Source organism: Sitophilus oryzae, unplaced genomic scaffold, assembly GCF_002938485.1.
Source record: "Sitophilus oryzae breed Bouriz unplaced genomic scaffold, Soryzae_2.0 scaffold_1441_pilon_pilon, whole genome shotgun sequence".
In the NCBI taxonomy this organism is placed as follows: Eukaryota; Metazoa; Arthropoda; class Insecta; order Coleoptera; family Curculionidae; genus Sitophilus; species Sitophilus oryzae.
The window spans coordinates 1143165-1170652 of record NW_022146106.1 but is presented as its reverse complement, the minus strand read 5'-3'; the positions used below and the strand labels follow the sequence as shown (position 1 = coordinate 1170652).

The following is a 27488-nucleotide window of genomic DNA, read 5'->3' as shown; positions in this document are numbered from 1 at the left end:
AGAATTCAAAGGACTAATAAAAATATAGGATCTTCTTTCAATGCCCAGTAGGGAACGCAACGTTTACCGGCAGCCAGACGGTCCGCATGCTGTTCTAGAGAGCATAGTAAAAGATGTATCAAAGAGCCAGACGTCTTAAAATACTTGTTTTTCCGACGTTGCCAGCTCTCGTACTATTAGGGATACGATTTTTATCTGTATACATATAGTATACCTAATCTGTGGTATTACCTAATTCAGTACTATTCACTGTCAAAGTTTACAGAACTAAAACTAACGCCTCTTATGAGAAAAAATTGGCGCCGGGAGGCACGTACTACAGCCGCCCATACTAAAATATGTTAATAAAAAGTTGGTAGGCAGTTCTTTTAGTTTCAAAGTAAAGGAATTCTTCAAATTTTTTTTATCTCAAAAACTGCGACTTTGACTGATTTTGATGTCATTACAAATTTTGTTGCAAATATTCCTAATCTTAAATTTCCCAATCTTAAATTGCAAACCGCGTTTCGCTAGCTACTGTAATTTTGGAGTTACGATTTTTTAAAATGTTTAACCCCCTCCCATACCCCCTTACCAAACCCCCACCCCCACCAAAAACTAATGGCCAGATTCTCGGGTGCCACAGTATTTTTGTGCCAAATTTGGTTAAAATAAGTTTAGCGGCTATTGAGTTATCGTGTTACAGACGGACAGACAGACAGTCACCATGAAACTATTTTGTATTTAGCTCATTTATGACGCAAATAACTCATTTTGAGTGAAATTAAAAAAACTTTTTTTTTGCCGATCTTAAAACCATACCTATATTGGTATGGTTGGCTAAAAATGCAATCTTGTTTAAAATATAGTTGTTGATCTTTATTACAACAAAAATGTAACGCCGTTTTTTTTCGATCATACGGTATTTTATCACATTTTTTTTATCACATGTATGTAAAGAAGAAAGATGAAGCATGGCTCTATAATTAATAATTAACATTGAAAATTTTAAATATCTCTCAAACTTTTTTATGTTTGAATTTTCTTTTTGTCAACAAAAAAAAACAAATTAAATTTGTAGCACCCCAAAAAATTTCAAAGGAATGATCTAAAAAATAGATTTATTTTTAATTATGTATGTCAAACTTGACAATCAATGTCAATTTAAGCGCATTTAAATGCATGTATCCCTTCAATTAACATGGAATTGTTTTTTGAATATTACCCGAAATCGCTAGAAATCCTTGCGATATACATACATATTTACAGAACAGAGTTATAAAAACCATAATTTCAAAAAAAATAAAAAAAAGCCATGACGTTAAAATTTATATTTTTTAGAACTGTTTTTATAACAATTAACTTGGAATCTAACAAGTACACTTTATACATTGTGTATGTCACAGAAAGACTGGGCAATATACAATAATAATACAATATATATATATATATATATATATATATATATATATATATATATATATATATATATATATATATATATATATATATATATATATATATATATATATATATATATATATATATATATATATATATATATATATATATATATATATATATATATATATATATAAAAACTTTTTTATTTGGAATGTAGGCAGTCTTGCCATTCTGTTCCCCAATAAGTAACCGGCCAGTTAACAATCTGTATATCAGAAACTGTTGTTAAATTATGTAGAGTTTTATTATCTCCTTTAGTTCAGCGAATTATTTCTTGTTATCACAAATATCTAAATTTGAGTAAACAATATTTTTATTTTCAAGGTTTTCTATAAATTTAAATTAATGATTATAATAAATAAGTGCTTGATTAAAATCGCCAATTTAAAGCAAATTATTTAAGTCGGCCGAACTCTGCTAGAAAATGCAGTTTGTATGGCTGAACGACTAAAAGTATAGAATTCTATATCGAATTCTACACCAGAAATCCGAAAATGCACAGAATCTCGATATAAACAGTATTATAGTATTTGCACATGTTTATTTATACTAAGGGCTGGCAAAGGTTAGTCTTGGGTCGAGATTTCCGTATGTAAGAAGAGTACAATGCGTTTATAATGTACTGAACAAAGAGGGAAAACTAAACATGTTGCCAAACGTATGAAATAAACCGAGAAACTGTGCACATTGCTACTAAAGACGTGGAAGGGAATAAGCAGATTTGTCGCAGTCGACCGGTTGACCCAATCAGTACCTCTGTCAGTACCATGATACAATAAGGGTTAGATAAGATCCTTGGCGGTCGCAACTCTGTTCTACGCGCGCCTGACGTCACTCGGGTAGTAATTTTCTGTTAAGCTCCGCCAACTACATGCGCAATATCTTCTCTCAGAAGATCCCTTGCGGTGGCAAATCAGTTCTCCGCGCGCATGACGTCACCGGGATAGTAATTTTCTGTTAAGCTCCGCCCACTACATGCGTAATATCTTATCTAACCGTCCTTATATCATGTGTCAATACTTAAAGTTCTAGGGAAAGGTGTACATCATGCGTTCAGCTTCACGATTTAATTACGTCTCGTGATACTTTATTTGTTTATTTATTAACGAGTCGTTGTAATTTTCCCTATAGCTTCAAAATTTTTAAGTGGTTGGTGTTCGACAGTAGTCGCGCTATTAGAACTCTGAATTCAAAAATCGATATCTCGAAATCTATTAGAAATAATTGATTGTAGTTTTTCAGAAACTTTCTTCGCAGACAGTAATGCAAAAATCTTTATAAATAAAAAAAATTACACGATTGCTGAAAACTGTTATGCACTAAAAGTAAATGGATGGGTTGTTTAAATTTTAGAATGGAAAAAAACAATATTATCGAATTTTTCTTATGTAAACATATTGTAAATGATCCGATCTTCAAAATAAAAAAAAACTTCAATATGAGTGTTTCTTAAGTTATTTCTTAAGTTATGGTTAAAAATTTGAGTTTTTAGATTATCGCGATTACTGACGTTCTCTCGTTATAAAAAAATTGACACCCTAACGATATTCGTATAATTCCATTTCAGATGCTCAGAAACATATCTAATGATTTTATCTCGTTATCTTTTCGAAAAAAGTCTTAAAAATAAGCGGTTTGCGATCGTGATTTTACTTTACTTGACAGGGGGTACCGGCAACAACGCAACCTCACACCGTCGCATTTCTCTCACTCCGACATAATAAAATCCCTATGCGCTTTATTTCCACACATGTAAATACCGACCCAAAAGTAACAATTGCCAGCACGGTAGACCAGTACCAGTGTCAAAAAATATCAGTGGGAATGATTATTATTACTACATATTTCAAATTGTGATATGAACATAAATTTATTTAAATTTTACAAAAAAAATTTGAGAATAAAATTCCGCGAATAGCAAACCAAGTTGAACTTTAAAAACATTAAGATTGCACTATTTAATTAAGAAAGTCCTCAAATAAAATAAAAAATAATCAACAAGATTTATATGATGTTAATTTGTTCAATAAAATATAATAAGTCACAATTTTAAATACCAAAGATATCAAAATATCAATGTGTTTTAATATTACCCTTATATTTCCTATTGTTGAATACGCTCTATACAGGATGGGCCAATATTCTATGAATATAGAAGTTAGAAGGCATCACATTTAAAAAGATCTTTAAGATATTTTAAAAACCGAAATCCCGATTTGAATGAGAGTTCTATGTTTAGCTAGGCACTTTAGAGGAGGGCGAAAGCTACCCTCACCCCTACATAAATACCACTTCAACGACGATTGATTTTTTTTCGTTATAAATGTTCTTCTAGTATTTACTGCATTTTTTCTTGATTTTTCATAAAAATTGGAATGTTATGTCTGTGTCAAAAATGGTTTTTGGTAAAAAACTTTATAAATTTTAAATTAACATTTGGGTTTATTTTTGATTGAGGCTGTTTAACCTTTGAATAAAAAGAAGGAAGGAGCATATCAAAAAACTTAGGTCGAGCACGATGGGGATCAAAAATGGCTGACTTAAATTCAGGTTTATCAGTGCCGGTCTAATTTTATTCATAACGTGTAAAAATATAATGTAGCTTTATTTTATGTTGTCAATAAATGTTGTTAGTTAATAAAATTGTTATAAAAATATATAATTCTAATAAAAATAGATAAGCTATACTAATTAATCAATAACACACGGTATCATATACCGATACGCTACTGAAGCAGGTAAGTCAAATTCAATTGACGTATTTAAATGAGTTCTTTCACTATATTTTGGAATTCGCATAATTGAATAAAGCAGTTTATTCTAGAATTTTCTGCTATCTCACTTTCGAAAAACTTGAAGTTCGTTCTTAAGAAAATAAATAAAAACAAAAAAGCCCAGAATAAAAATCCGCATTATATTTTTAATACGTCACACATAGCATGTTGAATAGCGGCAACACCGCCGAGCCACCATGCTGACTCATTTAAAATTTAACCATTTCGACGTCAACTTTAGGAAGGTTATCAGATGACGCCTTTTCGAATCCAGGTTCTGATACGACCACGATGGAACAAATTATCAAAAATTACCAATTTAAAACTTAAAATTTGATTACAAGCTTTCACAAACGGAGCAAACAAAAAATTTAACCTCAAATTTATTATTTAACATGCACGTCAAATCAAATCGCAATGTTGCAGTTGTTGGCTGGCGCACGAGCACGGTTCTACAATGTGATTGGGCGTATTTTTCATACGTCATCAATTGGCCCTTTAAAATTATTCCAAATTAAAGCAATTTTGAGGGCCTATAAAAAATTATTCAATGTTATGTTATAACTATTTTTTTGGATAAATATACTGAAAATAGTCTTCTATTTCAGATTTTGTCCTTGAATTGGGTATTTTATTTTTTGTGTAAGAGCCCATTCTTTGACATCGCATTTTTAATCTTTCACAAGTAGTAAATAAAAGCAAAAATGCAAGAAAAAAATATATAGGTAATTAGTTAATATTATGTGAATTTCATAAATAATCAGTTTACTACATGTATACAGTTATGGTCATTCAAATAGAGCCAAGTTAAACATATAAAAAAAATTAATTAAGCGTTCTATAAAAAATATTTTAACGTGCTTTTGAATATTCGTATGAACTTTTAGTAACGAATATTGAAGATATACACAAAAAACAAAGTCATAAACAGGGCCGGCGGAAGGGAAATATTTAGACCGGGCGAGTACCCTACCTGGCGCCCCCCCTAATATTTATGATAACTTTATATTTTTCTTTCAATACATACTTTAACTACTACTAAGTTTATTTATGCTACTTTAACAATAAATTTTCACTCAAAGATACTTCAAAATTCTTCTCTTCGTTCAATCTGACAATTCAGTCTGCGGTTGTTGTTTTTTGTATACCGGGTGCGTCTCGAAAGTGACTCACCCCTATATTTTTTTTATTTTTTTATTAAAAAAACGAGATTTGGTATATTTCTACTTTATTCGATAGAAAATGACACTGAGTAGAGTGACATATCATATGTCAACTTTGAACATTTTCTTTAAATTTCAATCTACAGTGCCATGGCTCTGTTAAAAATACTAATTTTTAAACAAGGAGCCTTGGAAAAATAGATTTGATCGTCTAATGTTTTTCATGTCTCGCCCTGGCCGGTTAAAAGATGACAAAATCGTATTTTTAATCGAAAATGTCAAAAGTTGACATATGTCATAAAGTAGAAATATACCGAGGGTGCCATTTTAAAAATTGCCAAAAAATTAAAAGTTGTAGTAATTTCCGGTGAAACAGAAAGTGACCAAAAACAATTGAATACGTCAATTAATCCTAATTTCTGTCGTATACTAACCCGTATATAACCCCGTATATAGAGTTATAAGAAATAGAATTCAAACTTCGGCAGTTTCGTTCTGGTAAAACTCAATCAATTTTGCTGGCTCTTGACCCAAATCAGTTCGTTTAGAGAAAATTTATAAAAACAATTATAGAAAGAAAGGTTATCTACAAAAAGTTTTTGAGTTACAAGTAAAATATCACGAACAATTATTCGCGATATTCAACGCGAATTAGAGTTAGAAATTAGTTCAAGAACAGTTCGAAGAAGGCTTCAAGCAAGTAACCTGCATGGTAGAGCTGCTAGAAAGGTCCCTATGTTATCCGCTAGGAATATAAAACAAAGATTAAAGTTTGCTCATAATTACTTAAATTGGGATGGTGAACAAGGAATTAAAAAATGGCGTAATATTTTATGGAGCGATGAAACAAAATTAAATTTAATAGGGTCTGATGGTAGGCGATTTGTTAGAAAACCACCCAACCAAGAATTATTACCAAAATATACTATTAAAACTATAAAACATGAGGGGGAAATGATATGGGGAGCGTTTTCGTGGTATGGTGTAGGCCCAATTTATTGGATTAAAGAAAACATGGACCAAGATGAATATATCAATATTATTCTAAAGGTAATGCTGCCTTATGCAGAAGAAAATATGCCGCTAGTGTGGAAATTCCAGCAAGATAATGATCCTAAACATACCGCCAGAAGGACAAAAATTACTTTTACTGAAAACAAAATTGACATATTTCCATGGCCTTCTCAATCGCCGGACCTTAATCCCATTGAGAACTTGTGGACTTACCTCAAAAATGCTGTTGGTAAACATAAATCAAAAAATAAATATGAATTTTGGGAGATTATTAAGAAAGAATGGGAATCCATACCACTTGAAATGTGCCAAAGATTAGTAAACTCAATGCCCAAAAGATGCGCAGCAGTTTTAAAACACAAAGGCCATAAAACAAAATATTAAATGTTAATAAACATGTCTGTTTATGTAATGTTATTGATAGTGCTATTTAATAGTGTTTATTTTGTTTATTTGCTAGTTGGCTCTATTTCTATGACCAAATGTTCATGTTATTTCTTCCAAATTTTTGTTATATATGATTTTGAATAAACTTTTTGAAACTAAATTTTATGTTCTGTTTATCCCTTTTTGTTATATAAATTTCTAATAATGTTAGAAATAATTCAGAATACTTTTTGATTCTTGTTTAGAAACCATAGTTCTTTTAATATAAATGGCTCTATTTCTCTGGCCACCACTGTATGTATATTATATAGTCAGTTACTAGTGAAAAGTTATTGCATTGAAAATAAAATTCCTCGATTTTTGGCCGAGATCTACCGCACGCTATACAACCAATTATTTTACAGTCTTTTTCGATAAATAGCAATAGTCACTGTTAATTTAAGTTCTGCCACAAAAAAAATCCTTCTAGATTTACTACCTCTAAACAACTACCAGCTGTAGAATAAATAATAAATAACTTAAAATAAGCTCAGTAAAGGCAGACAAATCCACAAAATTTCAAATCAAATTCAAATTATGTGCCAAGTATAACCTCAAACAGAACTAAGCAAGTCAAGGATTTCCACCCTAGGTCCCCACCTCCGTCTACCATGCATGAACACGTGGATTGTAACAAAGCATTTTTATATAGAGGTAAATGTGCCCAAGTAACTTATTTTGATTGAAAAATTGCGTTGTAGTTCTATGTTTATGAATTAATGGGACACCATGTATGTTGATTTTTTTTAAATCTTATTCTACTTTCTTATTTACAATAGTGCAAATTAGTTATTTTCTCTTTTAATTAAACCTCACAATATTTAAGCTATCTATAAATTAAAGAGATATCATTATCTATTTTTTTCTAATAATAAAAAAATAAGCCTAAAAATGACGTACTCATAATTGCACTAATTTATTTTTAATTTACAAACAAGTACAAATAAAAAGTAAATATTAAATGATACTTCATTACGTGATTTTTTTGTCGGTTATAAAGCATTAAGAATGTGAAAGTTGGCTTATTCAAAAAACGTAACAGGTGGCCTTCTTCATATGCCAATCCACTTTTTTTCAATTTCAGGAACTAAGTTTAGACAAATTTTCAATGCCTTCGGAGAATATAAAAATAAGTCTTACTAAACTGCTTAATATTCATTTTTTTTTCTTCGAATTAGACGTTTCTAAAGTTATTTATTATATCTATAATATTTGTCAAGTTTTCTATTTTTGTTCTAGTCGGCCGATTATTATTATTTTTTAAGTGATTTCTACTTAATTTATTTCACTTTTTAACCTTTTTTTAAATTAAAAATTAAACAGAATATTTTTCTTTAAAAAATTAAAAAAAGTTGACGATTGATTTTAACGAAAGTTTTTAACACCCTGTAGAATGGTTTAACAAAATAAGGAATTTAAAGGAGACTGTAAAAATAATTATAATATTAATTATTAATATCAAGGTATGTCGTCGGATTGTCTTTAGAAGAAAAACTGTTTTATTATGACATTTTGAGAAAAATGCATTCTTCATAAAAGTTTTTGCTTGTTCTAAAATGGCTAATTCCGTTTTTAATTTTCCAAATTTCCATACCGTTTTAGAGAAAATTAAAAAAATATGAAAGTATAGTAGAGTCCTTTTTTATCTGTTGTAGAATGGTTAATGAACCTAAAATGTTTGCTTGTTGTAGAATGGATAATGCCGTTTGTTCTTTTTCAAATTTCCATACAGTTTTAGAGAAAATATAAAAAAATAAAGAAAATATAGTGTGTTGAATTTTTTCGAAGCTATGTTGGGCCACGGCCTAACTTTTGAATCCAATGATGATCCACCGAAATAAGATCAGATTTAGATTCTACACCTTCATATGTACCGATTGGCTTGGGTAAATTATTTTCGTCAAAAAAATGCAATGACGGTGTTTTTCCCCTGTACCCTTCAAATATTTCCTACAAAAGTAGATGGAGAATTTAAAATAGCACAGCATGCAATTTTTGAATAATTATCCTAAATACTCTTTGTTATTAAAACATAAATATACATAATATGCATAAATTATATTTATTTTTTTAGCAGTTTTAAAGTAAACCACTCAATGTAAGGTTACGGTTCCAAAAATAAAAAAAAAACTTTTGAAATACGGCATAAACTTGCCTCTATTGAGGTTAATTGTCTATTTATATGCATAAGATAGTTTTATGGTCCTTGTTTATATTACTAAATTCTTAAATGTTGTCTAGATCTTAATAGTTGTTTATTTTTCGAAGTTCAAAAATAATCCACACGTATGAATAAAATGAAGCTTGTATGTCTTTCAATTAGAAATAACTTTTTTATTAAGATATTTTTTATTAACACACTACTACTTAGCACCATAATGCCCAAACCATAATGTTTTATTTTTTCTTTATTACTAATGAAGTCATGTTTATTATTATTATTGCCGGATTCCAAATAAGTGTTTTTAAATTTTCCTAGCAACTCTTTCCATTTTCTCGTCTATTCAGGTAGCGCACTGGGAAATACAATGTGTAAGTTAGTGTCTTCATATACAGGGTGTCCCAATATTCCATGGACATAGAACTACTACGTATTTTTGGAATCGTAATAAATTCAATGGACACAACTTAACTCTATGCAAAAGCGCTTCGTTTGTCCGCTAGAGGGTATCAAACTTTAAAAAACAAACACATTTTTCAGATATTTTAAGACCCGTTATTCCGATTTGAATGAGATTTTGGGTGTCTATGTTTTGCGTAGTGCTTTAACATTTGACTTTCCAAAAATCATGAAAAAGTACAGGAAGGGTGAAAACTACCCCCACCACTACATTTAATATTAGTATAAACTAAATAAAACAAGAATGCACTCGGTCCCTTTAAATATTATATTTAAAGGGACCGAATACAAAGGGCATGCGTATGATAAATCGCTAGATTATGTATTATTTCAATTGGCTGTACATTTTTTACAAAAGGCAACAATGCATTCGAGAAGAAAAACGAAGTCTGAAAACGCCATAGCCCTATTAGAGGTTCGAGGTTACTGCGGCGTCTATCAGCAAGATGAAATAAGTGCCACATCTGTAAGTTAATCTGTGGTTCCGGTCTAGCAACACATTGTATATGAAATAGTCACACAATTAATGTAAATTCAATTAAATTACTACATAGCGATCTAAAAGGTAAACGTTTAAATTTTCAGGAACAACTAGAAATATAAATCATAATAAAAAAAAAATAAATCATAAATAATAAGTAAAAACCAACAATAATGTAAATGACCAACAAGAATTATTTTTAAATATATTTTTATTGCCCCTGTTGTAAACACTTTAAACTCACACCATAGCAAATAATTATCGTTACACTGTAGTTAGACGGTTAGTTTTTAAGAAATTTTTGGTAAAGGCCTAACAATCTGAAACAAAACAACACAGCTCAAATGAACCACGTAGAGGTAAAATTATGCTCATCAAACTTGAAACATCTAAAAGTGTTTTATTAAAATACTAAAATTTCAACGATGTTTCACAAAGAGCCAACCACATATTCAGTACAATTTATTAATATTAGAATATCGAATTGAGACGACATAATTAACCCAAGTTTATCCCACATTTTTTATATCTATAATAATTTAACATTTACCCGCATATTGCGCTCCCTTCAGAATTCTAATTAAAACATATCAGATCATTGATTACTCAACACTGTATTCAATGGCCCTTGTCCCCAAAACAATTATTTTTTCTCGTATGCGACTATAAATAACTGGTATTGAACTGTAAGACCGATATAATCAAAAATTGCACAAACTGCTTAGTTAATGAAAAAATATACGCTTTAAACTTCTTCCTATTGCCTAAAACGTGTTACCCAATTTGCAGATTCAAGGTTCTAGTAATTTTGCATAATGCCTAGTGAATATGTTAGTTCGCAGATTTTGTTGCGTTCGCATTTTGGATATCGTCGATTTTTTTACGTTATCGGTAACATCCTACATAAAACTGACAGTGGGTTCTAAAACGGAAGAATTTGTTCGCGCTTAGAATTAATAAACAGCGACGGAACCAATTTTTTCACAATTTCTCAAGTTCGACTCTGTTTAGAATATTATATTAAAGTACCGTAAGATCGGTAGAATATAATAAAAAGAATTACACAGGCCATGAACTCTATACCAGGTGCGTCTCAAAAGTGGCTCGCCCCTATAACTTTTTTGTTTTTTTTCAGATAAAACAACGAGATTTGGTTTGTTAGTATACGACATAAATTGGGAATGATTGACGTATTCAATTGTTTTCGGTCACATCCGGTTTCACCGGAAATGACTACAACTTTTGATTTTTAAATAGTACCCTCCGTATTTTTTTACTTTATTCGATAGAAAATGACACTCTGAACCGAATGACATATCATACGTCAATTTTTGACATAGTCACTCAAAAACAAATTGTATTTTAAATTTCAATCTAGAGTGCCATGGCTGTGTTAAAAACACTAATTTTTAGTCAAGGAGCCTTGGAAAAATAGATTTGATCGTCTAATGTTTTTAGTGTCTTGTCCTGGCCGGTTAAAAGATGTATGGCCAAATCGTATTTTTAATCATATCTCAATTTTTTCAAAGGAAACAAGGGTGGCTCATTAGCATATTTGAAAAAAGCATTTTTTTACGAATAATTTGATACCACACACTTGGTATTTTGAGTGAAATTCTCGTTATGAAGCGCATGTTACAATTACAAATAAACCATATGCAAAAATGTCAAAAGTTGATATATGATATGTCATTCGATTCAGAGTGTCATTTTCTATCGAATAAAGTAAAAAAATACCGAGGGTGCCATTTATAAATCAAAAGTTGTAGCTATTTCCGGTGAAACCGGAAGTGACCGAAAACAGTTGAATACGTCAATCAATCCCAATTTATGTCATATACTAACATACCAAATATCGTTGTTTTATCTGAAAAAATAAAAAAGTTATAGGGGTGAGCCACTTTTGAGACGCACCCGGTATTGTCGTCTGTCATTTGCAAAATTCTGCTTGACGGTGATAACTTATAATAGAAGTATCTGCTAAAAACTAAAGTGGTCTTAAATAAATACCACTGACAAACTTGTTTCCGTTTGGATTCAACGCAGTGCAGCTCAAAAAAAATTAGCTTTTTATTTTGCAGATGTTCTTCCAGTGGCGAAAAACCCACAGTTCTTTTCAAGAACTGCCAGAAAGTTATTTAATAAATTTCTTGTAAAATGTTCAAAGTATAAATAAATGATTTCTTCAGAATTTGAAATGTATACAAAAAGGTTCTCTAAATCTAGAGGAATAATAATTAGTGATAGTAAGATCATATACCATCCTGGAGACTTCATCTGTGTGGTCTGTATTTTAAAGCATGCGACAGAGAAAAATATTGTTACGTTTTTCGTCGGTTCCGTGTGGATAGAAAGTCACAATTTATTTAAACACTATTTATTTAACACTAATTAACAAAAACAATAACGATAAAAGACTTATGGAACTATTTACAAACGATTTATAACTAAGAATTTATTTTGAATTTTAGCGCGTCAACTGCACTCGTATATTTTATAACTGCCCTCTGTAGGCCACAGCCGCCGGCTTTTATACCGACAGCTAAAGGTCTCTAGAATAGTCCATAGATCGTTAGGTGCATAGAGAAGGTATCGATTGTTCTCGTATGTACTACTCCATTCCAGTAGAACTCGATGCTTCTCGAATCTTCGAATGAATCATTACGGTGTCTATTCTTTAATGCGATGTTAAGGTCATCCGAGGGCGGGCCATATAGTTAGGTTTGGTTTGGTTTGTTGGTTGGTCGAGTCCACACCGGTCCGCAACAATATATATATGACTTTATTATGGTTGACAGAGAGACAAAATAAAAAGCGGCATACAGTGTTGCCGGTTAGTACGAGAAATAAAATAATAAAAAAATAATATATCTAAATTATTCACACAACAATGCTTATTTCTGTTAGACAGTTGTTTAAGAATCTATATAGTCAAAAGCTTGCCTTATACCACTGCGCAGACCTTAATTTTCACATTTTTCATAGCGCCAAACACAAAAATATTCTTTACATATGCATAAATACAATACATTACAATTCGCATTTTCTCTATTGCGCATAAAGGTGCGTTCACACTGGATGCGCCGCTCCGCCCAAATTATTTTTTTAAAATATACTTTTGTGCGCGCTAAAAAATACACTTCAAAAGTACACCTTAAAAAAGTCTCGCGGCGCGGCGCGGAGCGGCGAAGCCGGTGTGAACGCACCTTAAGGGTAACTGTACTAAGAACGGTTCTCTACTATGTTGGAATAAACTGATTTTTTACAAAACATTTACAATGATTTTCTACAAAACTTTTTATTTCAATACATAACCTTAAGTGTAGTAAACAGTAAGTAAACACAAAAAAGCTAAACATGTCTATCGCATCCACCGAGGCATCCACAAATATTTCTTGTACGTAAATATTTCTTTTCGTGTGAACAAGTAGAATTAGCGAGACACATTTTTCCCAAAGGGAAATTAAAATAACTTTCGTTGCACATCATAATACGACCACCAGCAAACTCCATAAGACGACACATGGTGTCATTGATGACGTACAACGAAAGTTGTTCCAATTTCCCTTTAGATTACTCACAACTCCTGACATTGTTATTCGTTTTGACACTTTAGTTACGAGTTTTTGATGTAAATAAATAGTGTTGTGATACTTTAAGCTTGAAAATGTTTACTCGCAGACCTTGCAGTCGAACATTGTTCTCTTTAGAACCTCTTTTAGTGCGAAGTGTACAAGATAGTTTAATAGCCGTAAAAAACTCATCGCAAATTTATTAGAATATTTTGAACGGAAAAGCGGTAGTAATGGCCCTTTATATCCCTTAAGTGCTGTTAAGGTGAGTTTTGTTGATGTAAATAACAACTGTTTATATATTTATAATTAATTTATTTTTGTCTCCTAAAATATTTTGATTAAAATTAAATACATAAAAGTGGGCAACGATGTGCCGGTCAAGCTTAATTTCACGACTAAAAGTTTATTTGGTTATTTGGTATGAACTATATGTATGTATTTATATTTATAACATCGCAATTAGAGTGTTACGTTTAAAGAGATTGCACTGAATATCTAAAATCGCTCACCTAAAGTCCAGACTTAAATTCCTCTGGTGATTGCTGAGACGCGCTCTGGACCCTTGATGATCCGTGTGACCCCTCCCGTGCACCGCCGGCACTGCATCCCTGCATGCGCTTATTTTCGGACGCTTCAAGGTCAACACCGGTGGCGGCGGCGCTTGCTTCCCCACGACCGGCACCGAAGCACCAGCGCTCATCTTTCTAGGTTCGGAACTGCACTATCTTCGTTCCCATATCATGACGGCCGGCTGCTGAACGTGACCGAAACACAAAAAATTATCGGAAATATCTGCAAAAGATAAAGAATGCTTTTGTTACAAGTCTTCTTCCTGTTCGTGCCGAGATAGGAAAGTGATTGCGAACAAAAATTTGACCCAGGAATTTGTACCTGTGTAAGAAATATTATACTGAGTGTATACATCGGGGAACTATTTCGATTGATAACAGTTTTGGCAACATTCTTGGCGATTCCTATGTAAAATATATATGACTTCCATTTTCCCCCATCATCCCTCGTTTATTGGGGGAACGAGTAAACCCTTACCTATTTTTACTGCTTTTCTATAGTTTGGTCACAGGTTCGGTTTGGCAATTTTTTTTTTCTAACCTCAAAAACTTTGCGAAAATCCGTAAAAATTCAGGAAAATGTAGTAGGGAAAAAATTAAAAAAAAGTTTTCTTATGTATAACAATATAACCTAATGTAAATGGGCCTGATAAACTCAAAAAACCCCATCAGAATTAAGCTAGTATGTCTCATATTTTTTCTCTAACCTCAAAAAACCTACAAGTCATGACTGTAGGAAATCGCACGGATCTTAATCAAAACCGGTATAGGGAGTTCCTTGGGTCGCTGATCATGAATCTGACGTCGCTTCGGATTAGAAGAATTCAAAATGGCGGAATCAATATGGCCTATGCGAATTTAAAAAAAAACATGGATCTGAACAAAAGCTGATCGCGTATCTGACGTCGGATTAGCAAAATTCAAAATGGCGGATCAAATATGGCTGACGCAAATTCCGAAAAAACGTGCATCCGAACAAAAGCTGTTCGCGAACCTGAGGTTAAATGGGTCATCGATCGCAAATCTGAAGTCGGATTGGCAAAATTTAAGATGGCGGATCCCGTATGGTCGACCTCAAGAATAGCCTACCTTGTCGGCGCGGGACCGATTCGAATTGAACCCATACCGTATACTTGAGGTCGGCCATATGGGGTCCGCCAAGTTGAATTTTGCCAATCCGAGATCAGATTCGCGATCAATGACCCATTTGATTTCAGATTCGCGATCAGCGACCCAAAAAACTCACATATACTGATTTTGTTCGGATCCGTGGTTTTTTTGAAATTCGCGTCGGCCATATTAGATCCGCCATTTTGAATTTTGCGAATCCGACGTCAAATTCATTATCAGCGACCCAAAAAACTCCCATATACAAACTTTTGTCCAAGTCCGGGCATTTTTTGAAATTCACAGCGGCCATATTGGATCCGCCATTTTAAATTCTGCTAATCCGACGTGAGGTCATGGTTAGTGACCCAAAAAAAAACTATCCCTATACCGGCTTTGGTTAAGATCCGTGCGATTTTCGAAAATCATGACTTGTGGTAGGTTTTTTGAGGTTAGAGAAAATATCAGCGACCCAAAAAACTCCCATATACAAACGTTTGTCCAAGTCCGGGCATTTTTTGAAATTCACATCGGCCATATTGGATCCGCCATAATTAATTCTGCTAATCCGACGTCAGATTCATGGTCAGCGACCCAAAAAAAACCCTATCCCTATACCGGCTTTGGTTCAGATTCCTGCGATTTTCGAAAATCATGACTTGTGGTAGCTTTTTTGCGATTAGAAAAAATATAAGACATGCTAGCTCAATTCTGACGGGGATTCCGCTCAAAGTGTTATAAAATCAGTAAACGTGATCAATTTTTCCGTCGTTTATATGGCACATTTTCACTTATTTTTTACATATTTGAGATCTCATCCAAAAAAGTATTATTATTATCGAAAAGTGATAAAAATAAAGGGTAGCTCCCCGGTAAATGGTGGGTGGTAGAAGAAAGCGAAAGCTATATTTGGATTCGGAATGAATTCTGAATACATAAGAATCAGTAGGAATGGTACCATGGCCCGAAAAAAAAAAATTTTTTGTAGACCAGTGTAATCAAAAAAACTACTCAATTGAAATCTGAAAATTTTACCCTACATTGGGGTAAATTACTATTCAAGATATATATTTATATACAGGGTGTTTCAAAACAAACGCGAACAACTTCAGGGAGTGATTCCTTGTTCAAAATAAAGGGTAGTTTGGTAGTATAAACGTTGGGTCAAAAGTCAACCATTAGGGAGATATCACCGTAAAAAGATAGCCGAAAAATAATGTTTTTATTTTTTATCTTGAAAACGAAAAGCGATAGACTAATGAAATTTTATGGAAGCATTACTATTATGAAAACACACTTTCTGGTAATTTTTTCACTTTTTTAAAATGAGTGAAAGGGGTGGAAATAAACTATCCCTCCCCTATCATTCTTGTTAACAAAATTTAAAGAAAAATCTTATCAAACACATGCAAAAAAAATGATTTGGACTGTTTAGTTTGTTTAGAAACTTTTTTATCTCTTGTATTTTTTGATAAAACTCACCGATTTGAAATAAAAAAAAATGTAAAGCATTACATGTCAGGACCAAAAAAATATTTAGATAAAGAATCTAGTGGGATGCTGTCATTTTTTAGGAAAAAATCTAGTTGGCCGCTGTCACTTTTTAGGATATTTCTAATATTATTTCATTTGACATTACTCTACTGCAATACGTTATCTTATGCATTATTTTTCCGCCATCTTTGTACCGCGATATCTCCCTAATGGTTGACTTTTGACCCAACATTTATAAACCAAACTACCCTTTATTTTGAACAAGGAATCACACCCTGAAGTTTTTCGCATTTGTTTTGAAACACCCTGTATATTATAATAAATTTCCAGCAACTTTATAAACTTCATACTTGGCAAAAGATATGATTTTTTCGGAGCTATTCTGTTGTAAAAATAATAGATAACATTTTAAATCACCAAGGAATTAGTAAGTATTTGATTATAGTGGAAATTTTAAAGATTAGTCAAATAGTCTAATTCTAAACTTCTACTTTATAAACCAATGTACCGTACGATCGAATAAAAACAGCGTCAGCGATGGCTATGAAATGAAGATCGCTGTCATTTATATGTAAAATTATATGGGAAACGTCATCGAATTTCATTTTTATTCGATCATACGGTAGAAACTGGCAACCAGTTCAGCAAATCTACAGACTTATTATGTTTACTACAATATTATCATTCTTTATTTTAAAACAGGAAAATTAATCATTACATTGGCTCATCTTTTGTTTATGTGCGTTATATTTTCCGATTAAAATGCTATGAAAAAATCATATTCAGTAGAAAAACAAAAATATACAGAATTATTCATCTGCTATGTGGTGTGTGTCCAAGATGCAACAATTATATTTAGACTTCACATTTACTGATTGAGATTAGTAGAATATAAATGGGTGGTCATATGTTTTAAAAATACTTTTTTCGTACAGTAGAGAATAAGGCGTCAAATTTCCTTGGAAATGAGGGTAGATGATATTTTAGATGTAAAATTCATTCCATAAAAAAGTATAGAGTAGAGAGAATAAAATACCTACTATAATATATTCAAACATATGTGTTTTTTTATTTTACCTTCATTGTCAGTTTTGTTTTTTTCTATTGAGTATTAACAATTCTGAATCTCTTATTTATTTGCGATTAGTTTTATGCAAAGTGTACAAATCAGAAAAGAGATTGCGTCCGGATTTGAAGAAAATACTAGCTTCTATATGTCCCACTAGTCAACTCCCATACCTAACGTTGCCGTTTGTTGTCCCTTAATTTCGCAGTTCTGCACGCGCATAAACGATAATCGGTTGGGTGCAAGCTTACAAGGTTATTATATTAAACAGGTTGCCTCGTAACTTTGGACCAATCACAATAATTAGCGCGATTACGTCAGCTAGTGGGACATTCAAAATAACTATTATCAAAATGTTTAATAATAATAACAATTACACAAGTTCAACTGTTCTTCTAGAAAGTCTTTATTTATTTTTATCTAAGTTTGCTAACATTTAACATTTTTAAGCAATATTTGTATTCAAAAAAAATAGTTTTAGCTTTTTACCATGTTAAATTATCGCAACCTAGTCGAAATAATTTATTATACATATACATCACTCAGCAAAAACAATACTGAACATTATAGGCTGTTAGAGGTAGGAATGAACTCTATTTCTAAGGAAAATTGATAAATAATTTAAAAAAAACTATCTAGTTTATCAATTATATTACGTTAAGTACACTAAAAAATATATTATGTCCACTCAAACACTCAAATGCACTTAGTACACGGAAAACCTTAGGAAAACAATGTTAAATTATTTGTAATTTGTAAGCTGAAAACTGCTACCACAGGATGACGCGCAATATGGCGGCTAATGTCAAGTTACGAGGCAACCTGTTTAATTTAATAACCATGGGTTGGGTTTTTGGTGTGCAATCTAAACAAAAAAAACTTACCCCAGAGACTAACCAACGCAACCAAAACACGCATACGGCGTATTTTGATTGCTATTAGATATTTTCAGCTATTTTTAAAAAATAAAAACAGCTATAAAAATAGCTAGGCGTTACTTTCCGCCGTTCTAAAATAAGGCGACAGCAAACGGCAACATTGCTGGGTATGCCAGTTGACTAGTGGGACGTAGAAGCATCTGCAGAAAGTATAATGAATCTTAAAAAACGGTTTCAAAAAATGTTCACTATGCAGCGTGCGATGGTTCCCAAATTAAAAAAAAAATAATGGAACATTTCACTAGTTGTATACCTAATAAACATTATATATAGGAGTAGTAAACAAATCAATTATGACATTTGATTGGAGCTTTTCTTTTAGCATATATTACTTAGTCGGAATTCAATTTAGTCGTACTAAAAAACTCTTTTTTTGTGGTCTAGCTAATTTTGACGATATATACTTAAGGCTTTTTAACACGGTGAAAATATATGGTGAATGTCATTGATCGTCATTTCTAAGCGATCGTCACACTTAATATTAGGCACAAATGTAAACTTAGGGCTAGAGCTGCACCGAGTACCGAGTAGTTCGGTGCTCGGCCAGAATTTTAACCGAGTAATATGTACTCGGTGCTCGGCCTTACTCGGCCGAGTAGGCCGAGTAAAGTATAGTAATAGAAACAATCCATTTATACATGTCCAAAACAGATAGAAGTGAGACTTACAGTGGCAAATAATAAAATAAACAAAAAGTTATTCATTCATAACTTTAATTAATGTATTTTAGCAAAGTAATAATAATAAGTATAAGTAATAACACAAACACAGTGAAATAATAATTTAATACTTATAATCTAAAAGAGGTCAGCATCACTGTCGCTCATTTTAATATAACTTTAAAGGGTATTATTAATTGTTTGAATTATTTTTCACTTTTAAATTAGTTACACATATAAGATTTGCTTAAAACAAAATCAACGTCGCCACCGCACCTTAAAAGAATCAATTCAGAATCCAGCACATTAGAAATATCAGTTTGCATGGGGAACCACAGAATAAAACAATATCTCCATAAGTAAAACAAACCAGGTCATTGGTTTGTAGTCGGGGAATCCCAGCCGCTCGCCAATCATAGGCAAAACAAACAAGATCATTGGTTTAAGGCCGGGGAATTCCGGGAATTTTAACTAGCTTTCTTTAATGTTAAATTATATATGTATATTTATATTATGTATAAAATATAATATTAGTATGTTATGGTGTATAGTATAATTAGTATATATTAATAAAGGTCGCATAACCTGTTAAGACTATTAAAAACCCGACAATTTCACTACTCGGCAGCCGAGTACTAGGTACTCGGCCATTACCTTTAGCCGAGTACTCGGTGCTCGGCCAAGTTAAAAAACAGGGCTCGTTACAGCCCTACTTAGGGCTTAAAATTAAAAATAGTAATTTTAATCCGAAATGTAAAAACATGAGGGCCAGCGATTATTTTTGATCATACAGTGTTTTTAGATAGTAACTGACACGACATTGACGTATTTTTTACATGGCATTTATTCAGACCTCATAAGCTTTGAATTGGCCCAATCAGAAATATATTTGATCAAATAGTTTTATATTTTAAATCGGATTTATATTTTTTTTTACCAGAATCGTAAAAACCACGAATCACGATAATAAACGACGATAAATAGGGGAGCGTTTGAAAGGGTTTCCATCTGAAAACAATTTCGTGCTTTTTTTCGAAGGAAATAATTAAAATCTGTTGAAACGCACTGACCATTCAAGCCGATAAGAGACCGGATGTTTCTTAAGAATTTACATACCTATATAGATACCCGCTAAAAAGGGATGTTAAAATGCTTTACTTTTACTATTTGTATAAACTATACCAACCATATTAGTTAATTAAAAACAAAAAAAGCATTTCTTAATAGGTCATTTATTATTAATACCATATTAATACCGTATGATCGAAAAAAAAACCGCGTCCAGTTTGCTTCGAAATGACGATCCCCGATAACGTTCCCCATAAAATCTAATCTAATATATAAAATTCTCGTGCCACAGTTTTTGTTACCATACTCCTCCGAAACGGCTTGGCCGATTTTGATGAAATTTTATACAGGGTGAGTTTCCTACGATGTTCTCTATGGGTATCTCGGAAACTACTGGAGATAAAGAGTCGGTTAAATGGGGAAAGAATTGTAGTTTTGTGGGGTCATAAATATGCGCCTTTCAGATTTTTGAAAAAGTACATGGCTTACTAGATATTTCGAAAAAAACAAATTTCGGCTATTTTAAAAATTGTCTCTAATTCCATTATAATCTATTTTAGACAAAAAGTTTTCAGATAAAAGTTGTAGATAATCACATCCTTAATGAGCCTGTGTCCTCCATATTTTTCTAAAGCCTGTCATTTTTGACATATGACACAAACATATGTTTTTTTTAAATAGAAACCATAGTTGGCCATGACTTCATAAAAAGCGCAGTTTTTTAAGCTTTTCAGCGATATAAGCTATAATATGTTTTCTTCGAAAAATTACTGAGTTATAGCCAATTCTTATCATTTTTAAACAATTTCACTTAGTTAGCCATGGAAACAAGTTTAATCTTCTTTGCTCTCATAAATGTGAAGCTGTCACATCCAAACTTTGTAAATTAAAATTAACAAAAATTGTAAATATGAATTTTTCAAATGTAGAAAAGCGTGTAGGATTATTGGTTCAACTTTTCTTGACCATACATTTTCGAGGATACGCTGGCTGCTGAATGTTACGTTTTTTAGAGAACAGGTTTCAAGACATGTTAGAGAAGTTAAATTTAGTTATAGCCAATTCTTATCTTTCTTGACTAATTTCACTTAGATTGCATGGTATTCTTATTCAGTTATGATTTATAACTTAGAAAAAGTCAGAATATATTACTAAACGGTTCTTTACAATTTACATTACACAAACTAAAACTTAAAAAAATAATATCACTACATACACTTTAAGTTATTTTAGAAAATGTTCAAAAAATCCGCCATTGTTTTGAGTTGCATCTTTTTAAAACTGAATTACTACCTATTCTCACAGAAGGATCGGTCGGAATTAAACTTTTCTCGTACCGCCACTTCGAGTGCCTCTCTTAATTCATAACTTCTTTTGTAAACCTTATTGTTAACTATACCGCATAAAAAATTCTAAATGGGATAAGTCAGATGATCGAGGAGGCCCATGCAATTAGTCCACCTCTTCCTATCCCTGCGTTTGTATAATTATGACATAAATAATTTTTAGCATTTCTTTCATTATGGGGGGTGGGGGGTGGTGTGTCATAATGAAACTCATGTTGGAACCACTCTATTGATGTGCGAGATTTACACACTTTCAAATGAAGAAAAATTTGGAAAATACATATTTACATTTTTTGTTTATTTTAATTTACAAAGTTTGGATGTGACAGCTTCACATTTCTGAGAGCAACGGCGATTGAACTTGTTTCCATGGCTAACTAAGTGAAATTGTTTAAAAATGATAAGAATTGGCTAGAACTCAGTAATCTTTCGAAGAAAAGATATTATAGCTTATATCACTAAAAAGCTTAAAAAATGGCGCTTTTTATGAAGTCATGGCCAACTATGGTTTCCATTTAAAAAAAACATATGTTTGTGTCATATGTCAAAAATGACAGGCTTTAGAAAAAAACGGAGAACACAGTCTCATTAAGGATGTGATTATCTACAACTTTTATCTGAAAACTTTTTGTCTAAAATAGCTTATAATGGAATTAGGGACAATTTTTAAAATAGCCGAAATTTGTTTTTTTTTTCGAAATATCTAGTAAGCCATGAATTTTTTCAAAAATCTGAAAGGCGCATATTTATGACCCCACAAAACTGCAATTCTTTTCCCATTTAACCGACTCTCTATCTCCAGTAGTTTCCGAGATACCCATAGAGAACATCGTAGGAAACTCACCCTGTATGTACAGTGTGGACCATTTTGGTTGTTTCTATAGGGTATCTAGGAAACCGTGAGAAATATTCAAATTGTGATACTGCAGTCTCGGGTTCTTTTTTTGAAAAAAAATACAATGGCGCAAACGGATCGCGGCTATCTTGATCGGTTTCGAAGCTACAGGGGGATTCTAAAATTTTGTACTTTTTGAAGATGTTCAATAGTTTGTTTATTTCAACCACCACGGAAAAATGAATTATACATTCTAAAGGCACTTTTCTGTGTAGAATGCAGTGGCGTAGTCAGACTTAAAAAAATATATTTTTGAGATATTAACTATACTTATGTTTTTTTTTTAAATAGAACCCCCTGTATATTTTAAAGTTTTCTTATTCAGCTTGGCATGGGCTTCTCGAAAATATATAACATTCTATATTTATTTTCACTATTAACCTCAACATTTCAAAGTTTTCTTAAAATATCCACTTAGTAGATAGCAGGCCGCGCCGAGTAACAAAGTAAACGGTTGTCATGGTGATCGGAACGTGTGTGTATTTTAAATAATAAAAAACGAAGTGTGTGTATTTTAAATAATAAAAAAATGAGTCAATTTGAAAATTTTGAGAAATATAATATGTTAGAATGTTATATTGAGTCTAACAAGCATAAGCAAATGGCAGCTGATTTATATTTTGAGCGGTATCCAGAGCGCGAGCAACCAAACCCAACCATTTTTAAAAGGTTAGAAGATAGTTTAATCAATTTTGAATCTTTTCAAAAACCGCGTTTGAAAAATTATCAGAAAGAAGATGAATAAAATCAATATATTAATGTCCTCGGAGCCGTAACACTAGATTCAACAACAATTCGAAAAAGCAAATGTGTTTAAGATTTCCCAAAAAAAGATAAATGATAAGTTAAATCATGTCTGCCATGAATGGCGTTGCTATGGGTGTGTTTAGTTGCATTCATTTGTTTCAACGAAACGTCAAAGTTGTTACTTCTCACAGATAAGAGGTAAATGGCTAAATTTCATGTTTAAAATTATAAATTGTTGTTGTTCTTGTGCTCTTTTTACGTTTATATTATTGTTTTGATTGAAAATGACTAAGCAAGCTGCAGGATGGCTGCAGGTATGTATTCTACAAAAACGTATTATTTATTTTGATATTCTCTATACTAACGATTTTTTTTGCAACTAAAAGTTAGGCGTTCAGAAAATTTGATTAAATTTGTGACATTTTTATTATGCCGGAACCACACATGCGGCATTTAGCGAACTCTGAGGGGTCGTCAACTACCGAGCGCTCGTGATCGGACTTCGCCTTTCCATCCACACATGCGGGCTCTGGTAGCAACAACATAGAGACGAGCGCTCGTTCTCGTCGCTGAACGAGTCGCCGAACTCCGACTTCCCCATCCACACACATAGGAAATCAGCGAAGCCCCGATCGGAGATCGCCAAATGCCGCATGTGCGGTTGCAGCATTTACTCAGAAATTTAGTTGCGCATTTCGAAAAATTCAGCATATTGTCTATATACGTTTTAATTAGTAAACATTGGGCTTTCATACAGTAAAATAAAATATTGCGACTTTGCTGCCATTAGCAGTATAGCACAATTTGGCATTAGTAGCGACTTTAGTGGTATGGGCATTGCTCGCGGATCAGTCGTAGCATTAGTAGTATTAGTTGCGATATTACTACTGGCATTAGTGGCATTGACCGTGGAAACACTGGAACAGTGATTTTTCTTTCTTTTTTTAGAATCGACGAATTGTCGTTTATTTTGTTCATATTATTTCCTCTTTAATTGAAAATAGCAATAATTTATATAAGGTCTACATAAAAAAACTTCGATCAACTATCTGTGTCAAATACCCCACTGTGCGACGGCGCGGCGCGGCGTGCAGAGACGGTACCAGCTCTGTCTAGATAATATTGGGCAGCGGTCTGAACATTTAATGTAGTCTTTGTGTTTTTATTTTTTTTATATTAACTGAGAAGCCCGATTGAAGTAACCTTTTAGTTTATATTAGAATATGTTTTTTTGTTTTTGTCACACTTATTTTTTATTTGCTTCGTATTGTTCCATTTTATTTAATTGCTAATTCATGTATTCGGCTTCGAGGACATTAATATATTGATTTTCTTCATCTTCTTTCTGATAATTTTTCGGACGCGGTTTTTGAAAAGATGATGAATTGATTAAACTATCTTCTAACCTTTTAAAAATGGCTGGGTTTGGTTGCTCGCGCTCTGGATACCGCTCAAAATATAAATCAGCTGCCATTTGCTTATGCTTGTTAGACTCAATATAACATATTATAGGTATTTCTCAAAATTTTCAAATTTACTAATTTTTTTTATTATTTAAAATACACACACTTCAATCTGTTGAAATGAAATGTGCCGCATCCATCAAAGGTATGTTCCGATCACCATGACAACCGTTTACTTTGTTACTCGGCGCGGCCTACTATCTACTAAGCGGATATTTTAAGAAAAATTTGAAATGTTGAGGTTAATAGTGAAAATAAATATTTGTGTTATATATTTTCGAGAAGCCCATGCCAAGCCGAATAAGAAAATTTAAAAATATACAGGGGGTTCTATATAAAAAAAGAACATAAGTAAGTATAGTTAATATCTCAAAAAATATTTTTTTGTAAAAAGTCTGACTACGCTACTGCTTTCTACACAGAAAAGTGCCTTTAGAATGTATAATTCATTTTTCCGTGGTGGTTGAAATAAACAAACTATCGAACATCTTCAAAAAGTACAAAATTTGAGAATCCCCCTGTAGCTTCGAAACCGATCAAGATAGCCGCGATCCGTTTGCGCCATTGTATTTTTTTTCAAAAAAAGAACCCGAGACTGCAGTATCAAAATTTGAATATTTCTCATGGTTTCCTAGATACCCTATAGAAACAACCAAAATGGACCACCCTGTACATACCTACCCCTACGTGATAAAGGTGGCCCTACCCATTTTTCTTTTATTTTTTGGACACAAAAAAAAACATGTTTTTCAGCCCTTTTAACTATATAAATACCTTTTACTATATAATACAAAGTATTTTTGAAAAGAAACTATAAATTAGTACATTTAAAATATCGTAAGAAATGAAAGTTTCAAATTGCTGCTGCAAGAATGCTTCATTTTTATTGAAGAATAGGCAACAGTGTAATGAGTATCATCCCATTAAAAACAACTTTCCATTCAAATTAATTTTATTTATACTATATTCAATCCCGACAAAATAAATTTCTTTTTTTATTTTAGTTTTTTTTATACATTTTTACCAAAAATTGTAAATTTGTTATCTACACTTAATTTATTTATTATCAACAGATTTGTCTTGGTATATTATGTATATTTGGAATAAATATAAAATTGTATAAAATCAATCTGATTTGGTAAATAAACAAATATTTACTAAACATAAGTCAGGCATGATTAAGTGTAGATATAAATAATTTTTGAATGAATCATAAACTAATATTATGATAAATAAAGAATAAAAGTACACTATTATATTAAAAAATATCTTGTAAAAGTGAATACAAAAAGTATAATTAAAACCTAAACTGTGTTAAAATGCTTTCATGAGCTGTAACGTATGATATGTGTAATGTGAAGGGATACCTTGACTTAGTTTTTAATAAGTTAGAAAATGCTGATAACATGGTTAGTTTAATTTACCTAATTATAACCAACTTTAAATTTAGCTTTGGCTATAAATCAATGTTAAAAGCCTATTCTAATCTAATGTATGTCACTTTACATGTTTGTTTCTAAATGCCAACGTTAATTAATGCTCTTAGTAAAGTTTAATTACAAAGATAAAATATATTTTTTAAGAATTAGATTAGAGAGATTTAAGCAAATACTTAACTAAAATATTTATATCTAAAAAGATATAAACATATCTGCATTGTTTATATCTAAAAAGTTATAAGTAAACAGTGTTTATCTTTCATAGTTTTTTAAAAAGGTCTATAAGTTCCAAACCACATACATATAGTTTCACAAAGATTTTGTCAGTCTAGTAGGTGTCTGGAATTAATTATAATATAAAGCAGAGCGAACTTAGTGGGTTTTAAAAGAATGTATTAGAATAAAAGGGTGTGACTTTTGTCAAACATATTTTTGGAGATATCTAAAGCTATAATAATTGTACAAGTTAAAACTTAACAGTAATTAAATACTTAATTTTACCTTAAAGAATGTGATACTGCAAAATTAATATGATTACTTTCTATTATGCTGAGCTTCGATATCCTAATGGGCAAACGTCAGTACAACCTTCACAATTACTTATATTTTTTAAAGATATATAAACGACCACGTACATTGACAAACCATACAGCAGTAAATCAGACATTTAAACCGACATAAATTACACTATCTATTATCGAAACCTTTAATATCGTTTAGCAAAAACACGGAAACAACACTTTAAATCCGAAATTCACAGCTAGACGCCATCTTCTTCATCTCTCGGCCATGGAGCAGTACTGTCAACTGTCGTGTTTTGTTTATATGGAGTTACCAAAACAAGAAAAATGAGAAGATTCCATTGGTAATAAATTCCATATATGATTTTTGTATATATATGATCATATATGTTATATTTTACTTATTAATGGATTAGATAATGATTTACGTTTGCTAATATAGTATTGGGTAATTACCTAGTATTGTAAATAATTGGTTAAAGTAAATTAAAAATATATCAGAATCAATTTAAAATATGCTTGCCCCTGTTGTGCCCAATTTAGTTTAAGTTACTTGTGGGGACAATGATGTATCAGTGTCACAAACATTAGAAAAATAGTGCTAGAACCGGGAAATTTGAATTATACGTGTTTTAAGAATTTTGTTTAGACTATATGTATATATTTTCAGATGTGCATAA

General features: G+C 31.8%; 1 protein-coding gene across 2 annotated transcripts in view; it reads right to left on the bottom strand.

The window, feature by feature from the left end:
• The window catches only part of LOC115876971 (phosphatidylinositol 4-kinase beta), a 67595-nt gene extending 40492 nt beyond the window's left edge, over positions 1-27103 (bottom strand). Inside the window, exons 1-2 of one of the 2 annotated variants that reach the window (XM_030893018.1) lie at positions 26789-27103; positions 14006-14288 (exon numbers count right to left, since the gene is read on the bottom strand). In XM_030893018.1, coding sequence (XP_030748878.1) covers positions 14006-14196 — 191 coding nt within the window. In that variant the 5' untranslated portion in view covers positions 14197-14288; positions 26789-27103. The remainder of the gene's footprint in view (positions 1-14005; positions 14289-26788) is intronic. The other variant, XM_030893019.1, reaches the window with a different exon arrangement.
• Positions 27104-27488: the final 385 nt, after the last annotated feature.